We start from the raw sequence: 10,000 nt of genomic DNA on the forward strand, positions 1-10,000 counted from the left end.
GAGAGAGAGAGAGAGAGAGAGAGAGAGAGAGAGAGAGAGAGAGAGAGAGAGAGAGAAAGAGAGAGAGAGAGAGAGAGAGAGAGAGAGAGAGAGAGAGAGAGAGAGGGAGAGAGAGGGAGGGAGAAAGAGAGAGAGAGAGAATCTTGATCAGGCTAGACAGAGGGAGAAAGGGAATTCAAGAGGACAACAGCTGTTTGGTATTTCTACCTCGTCCACTTAGCATCTCAACTCTCCCCTGCCTGTGGTCACACTTAACACTTAACACTCACTTCAGACCTCCCTTCATTCCTGTCTTCCTCTGAAGCACCCCCCTCCCCCACACACACGCCCCCCCCCCCCCCCCACACACACACACACACACCTCTCTCCCGTTGGAAAGGCAGACACTGGGAGTCCATATGTCATCTCCGCTCCCCTCTTCCTTCATGTAGGAGAAAGGAAGCCAGGGACATGTCAAGGGGAGGGGAGGGGAGGGGTGGGGGTAAGAGGGACTGTGGGGCACGAGGGGGGGTGAGAAGGGGCGTGGAGGGGTAAGGGAACAGGGGGGCGAAGGGGTGCAGAGAGTAGAGAGTAAGTAGCAGAGAGAGTGGGAAAGAGAGAGAGAGATTTGGAGGGAGGATGGGAGGATCGGCTAGACAAGACGAAGAGAGAGAGACGGAATTTGAGGATAAAAAAGACCATTGAAATCCCAGATAAAGATACAGGGAGAGTGGAAGTAAATTAGGGGAGATGGAAATGTGAAGAAAAGTGAAGTGGAGTGAAGTGAAGGGCTGTCATCTTCTCTCCTCTCGCATCTTTCCTCTCATCTCCTCCTTTCTCTACTCCTCCTCTCCCCTCTCTCCTCTTTCCTCTCTTCTCCCCTCCTTGTTTGGGATCCCTCTTTACCTGTGACCACACCTCCCTGTCCTACTCTAATGTCAGTGGCACACATGACAACAGCCTGGATCATCCCTGCACTGCAGAAGGGGATGACTCACACCAGGGGGGGGGAACCTTTCTTCTGCAAAGGGACATTTGGATATTTATAAAATCATTCAGGGGCCGTACAGAATGATCAACTTAAAAATGTGCCTGCTATATTTTTTCAAACATTGAATTAACTCACCCCTAATGAGATGGCTGGAACTGCTTCTCTTTGGTGAGGTTTGTGATGTTAGCTGGCACGGATGCAGCCTGCTTTGACTGGGGGGGCAGTGAACATTTCTGAGGGGGTATCATGATTACGGAAAGGGATCGTATTGTTTTTTATATTGCTACCATTTTTGAGACTGCTCATCGATCCGAGTGTAAATCAGGCATGGAGCCAGGCGTTGTAAACATTTGGGGCTTAGCCCAAACCAGCAACGTATTTTGGGTTTGATTTGCTAGAAAGGAATTCCACAGTTAATGCGAGCGAAATCTTTTGGTACATTGGTACGCAACACTGCGCGCCTCCTCTTCCACATATTAAAATAGTGCTGCTGCCAACGAATAATGCACCTAATAATATAGTTCCTGCAGTGCCATGGCGTGCCAGACCAAATGATTTTGCGGGCCGCACACGGGCCCCGGGCCGGACGTTCCCCACCCATGACTTACACTGAGAGCTCTCCTCCCTCCTGACAACTCTCTCTTCCAGGAGCACCTCCGTCTGAAGACAGACAGATGCCGCTAAGAAAGATCTTGCTAAACCAGTCAGACGCAGGAAACCGTTTTTTTTGTCACACCACGAGAACGATCGGTTCTGTGTGTCCTGGCGCTGGTTTGGCAGAAAGCATAGAGCCTGTGAGGGTGAGGGGTGTGTGGGTGTGAGGGGTGAGGGGTGTGAGGGTGAGGGGTGTGAGGGTGTGAGGGTGAGGGGTGTGAGGGTGAGGGGTGTGAGGGTGAGGGGTGTGAGGGTGAGGGGTGAGGGGTGAGGGGTGAGGGGTGAGGGGTGAGGGGTGTGAGGGTGAGGGGTTTGTGGGTGAGGGTGAGGGGTGTGTGGGTGAGGGGTGTGAGGGGTGAGGGGTGTGAGGGTGAGGGGTGTGTGTGTGAGGGGTGTGAGGGGTGTGAGGGGTGAAGGGTGTGAGGGGTGAAGGGTGAGGGGTGTGAGGGGTGAGGGGTGTGTGGGTGTGAGGGGTGTGAGGGTGAGGGGTGAGGGGTGACAGGTGGTTAAGGAGTGTGCGGAGGTGAGTGGATGTTGGCGTGAGACTTGTGATCGAGCGGTCCGGGGAGAACTACCGTCTCAGTATCATCGACCACATAACACTCATCTGTGGCCTGGGTTGTTTTCCAAGACACAAGCGGCTTATGATTCATCCCCACATTGATTGGCTTTCTCGTTTGTAAATTGCGCCGCCATTGCCTGGCGTTTAATTACCCAGCAGCCTCGCTGGCAGGGCTGCGGCAGACAGGGACTGAGAGGACAGAGTAATATCCGAGCCTCGATCGCCCGCCTGCTCCTGAAAAGAACAACACAGAAGGCAGGAGAGAGAGAGAGAGATAGGGAGAGTGAAAGAGAGGACGGAGAGATAGGGGGGAGAGAAAGAGAGAGAGAGGGGGAGAGACAGGAGAGAGAGAGAGAGAGAGAGAGAGAGAGAGAGAGAGAGAGAGAGAGAGAGAGAGAGAGAGAGAGAGAGAGAGAGAGAGAGAGAGAGAGAAAGACAGAGAGAACGAAAGAAAAAAGGGAAAGAAAATGGAGGAAGAGAGTGAGGGAGCAGGTGAGCATGCTAGACATCCTGCTCTGACAGGTGACTCTGTGTGATGACTCTGATGTAATCAGGAGCCCTTCAGCAGTGTGTATGTGTGTATGTGTGCATGTGTGTGTGTTGTGTGTGTGCGCGTGGCTGTGTGTGTGCGCGTGGCTGTGTGTGTGCGCGTGGCTGTGTGTGTGCGCGTGGCTGTGTGTGTGCGCGTGGCTGTGTGTAGAGTGTCAGACACAGACCAAGGTGAAGTGCTTGATGAGGGCTCTGAATAAAGCACAGCAGAAATGAACAATTTCTCAGAAGCTTTTATGCTGTCACAATGGTGACATGCTGCTGCTGAAACACAGCTGTGTTCACAAGCCACACACACACTCACACACACACACACAGTCACAGCTTCAGCCCCTGGGCGGGTCTGAGGGAACTGTGCATGTGCTGTCGTTGGTGGTTGAGAAGTGAGAATATTACAGAGCACATGAAAACTCTGACACCTGGAAGGATGAATACATCCAGTCCACCCCTCATGACCCTGGAGGTTAAACCAGGGGTCTGGAATGCAAACACAGTACTATTAGAAGCGTGTCTGAGTGTCTGTGTCTGTATTTTGGAGTGTCTGTCGGTCTGTGTGTGCGAGTGCGTGTGTATACACAACAGGAAGTGAGGTGGTGACTTCCTGTCTGGATCTTCGGCCAGTGAAGCTCAGCAGTTGTGAGGGACAAGCCGTCGTCCCTGCTTGTTGAACTCTATCTCTGCTCCATCATCTCTGCTCCATATCTTCCTTTTTCTCCTCTCCTCTTCAACCCTACCCTTGTACACTATTTCTAATCTTTTACTGTATCTCTACCTGTCTGTCTCTACTCTACCCCCTCCACCTCATCTCTGCTGTATCTCCAACCCTCTGTCTCTGTTTGTAACTATCTACCATGTCTCCCCCGCACCTCTGTACTCTACCTGCACTCTGTCTACCCAACCGTGACCTCTGACCCCTACCATGTGACACCTCAACCCGTGACACACAGCCCGCCCTACTGGCCGCGCCACCCTACTCAGTGCCCCGCCTCCTCCCCCTGTGTGCCCCCCCCTCCCCCTCTCCCCCCCCCTCCCCCCCGCAGGTGGGCGACCAAATCCTGGAGGTGAACGGCCGCAGCTTCCTGGGCCTGCCCCACGACGAGGCGGTGCGGCTGCTCAAGTCGTCGCGTCACCTGATGATGACGGTGAAGGACGTGGGCCGCCTGCCGCACGCCCGCACCGTGGTGGGAGAGACGCGCTGGATCACCAGCTCTCAGATCAGAGACAGCTCCGCCTCGGGCAGTGTGGCTGGGTGAGGGGGGAGGGGAGGAGGGGAGGAGGGAGGGGGGAGGGGGGAGAGGAAGGGAGGGAGGGGGGGAGGGAGGTTGAGGATGGAAATAGGGGGGGATGGGAGGAGAGAGGAGGGAGAAAAAGAGAAAAAGAAAGAGAAAGAGGGAGAGAGAAAGAGAGAGAGAGGGAGAGAGAATGCGAGGGGAGTTTTGGTCCGTTGCTGAGGAGAAGGTCGTCAGATCTTACAAGGGAAACTTGTTAATTGAATTTGAATCTCAGGACAGATCGAGAACCAGAGTTAATGTACCATATGAAAGATAGCTCTGCTTGTCAGTCTTTGATTTGACCATATATCCCCTCCTTCCCCTAAAAGCCTTCCCTCAGTCGATGTGTCTGCTCATGGTCTTAAAGCTCGTTACTGTATTGGCTCCTGAGAGTATAAAGACACAGGAGTTATTTCACTCAAACAGCTTTTACTCTCCAATCTGTTTTGCCAGTTTAGATGGTGGGTTCTGAGGTGTTGAGTTTACGTGGTGGGTTTTGAGGTGTTGTCAATTCTGCTAAACTTCCAGAGGATGCAAACGGAGGGGAGGGGAGGGGAGGGGAGGGGAGGGGAGGGGAGGGGAGGGGAGGGGAGGGGAGGGGAGGGGAGGGGAGGGGAGGGGAGAGGAGAGGAGAGGAGAGGAGGGGAGGGGAGGGGAGGGGAGGGGAGGGGAGGGGAGGGGAGGGGAGGGGAGGGGAGGGGAGGGGAGGGGAGGGGAGGGGAGGGGAGGGGAGGGGAGGGGAGGGGAGGGGAGAGGGGGGAGGGAGGGTAGGGGAGGGAAGAGGAGAGGACGGGAGGGGAGGGGAGGGGAGGAAAGGAGAGGAGAGGAGAGAGAAAGTGCAACGTAGCTGTTTTACATTGAGCCGTTTATCACTCTAATGTTGGGCTCTGTGCCTAATGTTCTTACGGTCACCTGTGTGTGTGTGTGTGTGTGTGTGAGTGAGTGAGTGTGCATGTTTGCTTCTGTCTATGTGTCAATGTGCATGTTTGTGTGTGGATGTGTGTGTGTGTGTATGGATGTGTGCTTGTGCATGTGTGTTTACATGGATGTGTGCTTGTGCATGTGAGTGTGTTGATGTGAAATGGGAAGTCATGTGACTGTGTGGAGAAGGCTGCCAGGCTGTGGTGTTAATCCTCTCTCTCTCTCTCTCTCTCTCTCTCTCTCTCTCTCTCTCTCTCTCTCTCTCTCTCTCTCTCTCTCTCTCTCTCTCTCTCTCTCTCTCTCTCTCTCTGTCTCTCTCTCTCTCTCTCTCTGTCTCTCTCTCTCTCTCTCTCTCTGTGTGTGTTGCAGCCTGTCTCTGGACCAGGGCGCCTCTGCAGCAGGAAAGGTGAGCACAAGCCCCATGGGGGGATGTTTCTATGACATGATGTGTGTGTGTGTGTGCCCGCATGTGTGTGTGCGCGTGTGAGTGTATGCCTGCCTGCGTGTGTGTGTGTGTGTGTGGTGGAGGTGGTTCCTCAGCTCCACAGCATCACTGTCTTGGGAGGAATATTAAGTGTGACCTCCATGATGTTGGACTCTGGCGTTCCAAAAGCACCTCGTCAGCAGAATCCTTGATTTCCACGTTCCTTCTGATACTTTTACCACTGGTTTGTTTGCTCGACTTTGGCTGCAACTTTGCTGTTGTAGATCCAGTATCTGGAGGGCAATGTGTTTGGATAGAGAGCTGAGAGGCGGATAGTTGGGGAAGACATGGTGCTTACGAAAAGGTGGGAGGAGAGAAAGGGTGTGAGAGAGAGATCATGGAAAGTGAAGGAGAGAGAAAAGGCAAAGAGCAGGGAAAGAGAGGGAGAGAGAGGAAAGAGGAGAAAGAGAGCAGGTAAGGAGAGAGGAGAGAGAGAGCAGTTAAGGAGAGAAGGAGAGAGGAGAGACAGAGAGAGCAGGTAAGGAGAGAGGGAGAGAGGAGAGACAGAGAGAGCAGGTAAGCAGAGAGACAGAGAGGAGAGACAGAGAGAGCAGGTAAGGAGAGAGGGAGAGAGGAGAGACAGCGCAGGTAAGCAGAGAGGGAGAGAGGAGAGAAGAACAGGGAATGAGAAAAAAAGAGAGATAATAGAGAAAACAGGTGAGGACAGGGGGAAGATAAAAAGCTCTAACTAATTGGGAGCAGGACCAAGCGATGAACACGTTGTGTTCCAAGGTTACCTTCCAAGTTTGTTTTCAGAAAGAGCTCGGTAGATCCTTCATGTTTATATGCAGAAACAGTACCCCTCTATAAAAGTGAGCAGCCAGTTATGAAGACAAGACAGTCCTTCAGAACAGCAGAGAGTCAGGGACAGAGAACTAGATTCATTCTGCAGTGAAGACTTGCTGGTATGATGTTGATACTCTAACACACTGATTTTCCCTAAAAGTGTTATTGCGAAGCTCACATTCTTAGGACAGGGTAAACAACCCTCTAGAAGGATTCGGGTTCAGATACGATCCTCTTTGTTACCTGTGTGCTCATGTCCAATCTATGTCTTCCGTTGTCACGCTCAAACTGGGAGGTGACCACTCAGCGTGGTCCCCCCCCCCCCCCCACCTTTCAGTCTTCATTCAGATGATTATTTTGTCCGTGTTTTTCCACTAACCCCCCCTCCCCCCAACTTCTCTCCATCCCTTTCTCTTTGTAATTACAGCCAAAGGCCACTAGATTAATAAGATCATTAATTACGAATAGGTCACACGCCAATCATTTGGGCAGTGATCACCAGGGCCACCACAGGACGTTGAGCATGTTTAAGCGATGTGATTGGCACGGGAGAATCACAGAGCACATGGGCAGATCTCTTTCTTCTTACTGAATGATGGGTCAATACTGCCCAGTCAGTGGGGCTGTAGTGAATGTAATCGACTTGGACTCAGGCACTGATTGGCTAATGGCTTTCCTGTCTTCTTAAAGAAGCCCGCTCTAAGCGTGCGTTAGCATAACGTACCTTTGGGGGTGAGGCGAGGGAGTCCGAGCCAACGGGGGAGAACGGAAGTTGAACTCCATTGATTGGTGGGCTTCAGCCAATCACTGCAGGGGTCGTCTCACTGGATGTGCACACAGAAGATCCAGCTCCCTCTCACCTCCTCTCCCCCTCTCACCTCCTCTCTCTCCTCTCCCCCTCCTCCTCTCACCTCCTCTCTCTCCTCTCCCCCTCCTCTCTCTCCTCTCCCCCTCCTCTCTCTCCTCTCCCCCTCCTCCTCTCACCTCCTCTCTCTCCTCTCTCCCTCCTCCTCTCACCTCCTCTCTCTCCTCTCCCCCTCCTCCTCTCACCTCCTCTCTCTCCTCTCCCCCTCCTCTCTCTCCTCTCCCCCTCCTCTCTCTCCTCTCCCCCTCCTCCTCTCACCTCCTCTCTCTCCTCTCCCCCTCCTCCTCTCACCTCCTCTCTCTCCTCTCCCACTCCTCCTCTCACTTCCTCTTCTCTCTATAGCCCCTTCCCCAGCACCTGCCCCATCAGTTTAACCACCAAACCCTTTCATAAGACCATAGTGATGGCTACTGTAACAGTGCCTTGCAGAGTTCAATTACTTACAGTAAAATCAGGGCCACAGCCTTTGGGTCAAACAGTAATTGTTATTAACAAATCCTTGTTTAATGACAGCAGCAGTGTGTTTGTATCCCAGGTCATTGGTGTTGGGGGACTTGGTTATCCCTGTTACTGGGTGCTGGGAGACTTGGTTATCCCTGTTACTGGGTGCTGGGAGACTTGGTTATCCCTGTTACTGGGTGCTGGGAGACTTGGTTATCCCTGTTACTGGGTGCTGGGAGACTTGGTTATCCCTGTTACTGGGTGCTGGGAGACTTGGTTATCCCTGTTACTGGGTGCTGGGAGACTTGGTTATCCCTGTTACTGGGTGCTGGGAGACTTGGTTATCCCTGTTACTGGGTGCTGGGAGACTTGGTTATCCCTGTTACTGGGTCTACACCTCCAGTGTGCCCTTGGCTAACGCTGCTCTCAGTGTGTTTCTGAGAAATGTTTGTGTGTGCAGTGTGGTGTGTGTGCAGTGTGGTGTGTGTGCAGTGTGGTGTGTGTGCAGTGTGGGGTGTGTGCAGTGTGGTGTGTGTGCAGTGTGGGGTGTGTGTGAGAGAAAGATTTGGAAGTTTTTGCTGGAGCTGAGAGCTGGATCACCTTGGGCCAGGAACTTTTGGCTCTGCAGCTACACTGCTACCCAGAGATGTTAATTCAGACGGATGAGTGTGGTTACCAGCTAGGAGTAAGGAGACTCGCCCCTCTTTCTCTCTGTCTGGTTACCAGCTAGGAGTAAGGAGGCTCGCCCCTCTCTCTCTGTCTTCTTCTCTCTTCTTCTCTCTCACTTTGTCTTCTATCCTGTGGCTGGTGGCTTTGAAGTGGTGCCTTTGATTAAGGAGCTAATTAAAAGAAGGCCTGTTTGCAAGGAGATACAGAGCCAAGCAGAGAGCAAGGGCAGAGGGGGGAGATGAGGGTAAATGAGGTCACGGCAGAGGGGGGACGAGGGTTGAAAAGGAGGAGAGATTTCTGCGCTTCTTCAGTGCTGTCTCTCCATGTCTGGATGGAGTCCTGCTGTGGGCCAGGAGGAGAGAGAGAGTCTCTCTCTGTGGGCCAGGAGGAGAGAGAGAGTCTCTCTCTGTGGGCCAGGAGGAGAGAGAGAGTCTCTCTCTGTGGGCCAGGAGGAGAGAGAGAGTCTCTCTCTGTGGGCCAGGAGGAGAGAGAGAGTCTCTCTCTGTGGGCCAGGAGGAGAGAGAGAGTCTCTCTGTGGGCCAGGAGGAGAGAGAGAGTCTCTCTCTGTGAGCCAGGAGGAGAGAGAGAGTCTCTCTCTGTGGGCCAGGAGGAGAGAGAGAGTCTCTCTCTCTGGGCCAGGAGGAGAGAGAGAGTCTCTCTCTGTGGGCCAGGAGGAGAACAGCGCGGCAGAGAGAGTGTCTCTCTCTCTCCAGAGAGACAAGCCTTGAGGCCTGGTTTGCCATGGAGCGCTAGAGAGAGCGCAACACCCTGGCCTCCGTTGATCAGCCTTGGGCTTGTGATGGATGGTTATTGCACCGTATGCATGTATGATTTATGCCTCTCTGTCTTGTATCTCTCTCGCTTTCTCTCTATGGCTCTCTGTGTGTCTTGTTTAACTCTACCCCTCTGTCTTTCTCTCTATGGCTCTCTGTGTGTCTTGTTTAACTCTCCCCCTCTGTCTTTCTCTTCCCCTCTCGCTGTTTCATTTCCTGCCTTGTGTTCAACCCTGGTTCTCTCCTTCCCGATCCTTCGTTCCCATGCCTCCCTTCTCAAAACACTTCTCCTCCCCCTCTTTTTCCTCCTCCTCCTTCATCCATTCTAACCCCCCCCCCCATCTTCCACCTGTCTCCTCCACCCAACATGGCTCTCCCCCTATCACCCGATCTTCCACCCTTCCTCTATCCATCCCTCCCGGACCCTAACCCTAACCCCATCAACACCCCCTTTAACCTCCCACCCCATATCCACACTTCCCCGCCCCGCCCTCACCTCCCTGTATCCACCCCCCCTCCCTCCACCCCCCCCACCCTCCACCTCTATCCACACTTCCCCGCCCCGCCCCCCCCCACCCCCCCCCCCCCCGTAGCCTGTCTTCTACAAGGGCGTGGCGGGCTCCCAGGTGACCCTGTCCAGCCTGGTGCCACAGAGCCGGGCCCTGCTGGAGGAGCAGGCTCGCCACCTGCTGACGGAGGCTGAGCGCCGCACCATGGGCTACTACGTGGAGGAGTACAGGGACGGACACATCGGGGTGGAGCCGCTGGTCATGGCCCTGTTCGAGCTGCTCAACACCCACGCCAAGGTGGGGGCTGGGGTGGGGGGCTGGGGGGCTGGGGTGGGCTGGGCTGGGCTGGGCTGGGCTGGGGTGGGGGGCTGGGGCTGGGGTGGGGGGCTGGGGGGCTGGGGTGGGCTGGGGTGGGGGGCTGGGGGGCTGGGGTGGGCTGGGGTGGGGGGCTGGGGGGCTGGGGGGCTGGGGCTGGGGTGGGGGGCTGGGGGGCTGGGGGGCTGGGGGGCTGGGGCTGGGGTGGGGGGCTGGGGTGGGGGGCTGGGG

General features: G+C 54.5%; 1 protein-coding gene across 3 annotated transcripts in view; it reads left to right on the forward strand.

Moving 5' to 3' along the window:
- Positions 1-10,000, forward strand: part of whrna (whirlin a) — a 66,037-nt gene that overhangs the window by 43,323 nt on the left and 12,714 nt on the right. For 2 of the 3 annotated variants that reach the window (XM_084686963.1, XM_084686964.1), the window contains exons 4-6: positions 3,776-3,984; positions 5,297-5,333; positions 9,539-9,751. In XM_084686963.1, coding sequence (XP_084543089.1) covers positions 3,776-3,984; positions 5,297-5,333; positions 9,539-9,751 — 459 coding nt within the window. Of the gene's footprint in view, positions 1-3,682; positions 3,985-5,296; positions 5,334-9,538; positions 9,752-10,000 lie in introns of all 3 variants that reach the window. The other variant, XM_084686962.1, reaches the window with a different exon arrangement.

This window comes from Hypomesus nipponensis, chromosome 22, assembly GCF_054491055.1.
Source record: "Hypomesus nipponensis isolate SF chromosome 22, ASM5449105v1, whole genome shotgun sequence".
Classification (NCBI taxonomy): domain Eukaryota; kingdom Metazoa; phylum Chordata; class Actinopteri; order Osmeriformes; family Osmeridae; genus Hypomesus; species Hypomesus nipponensis.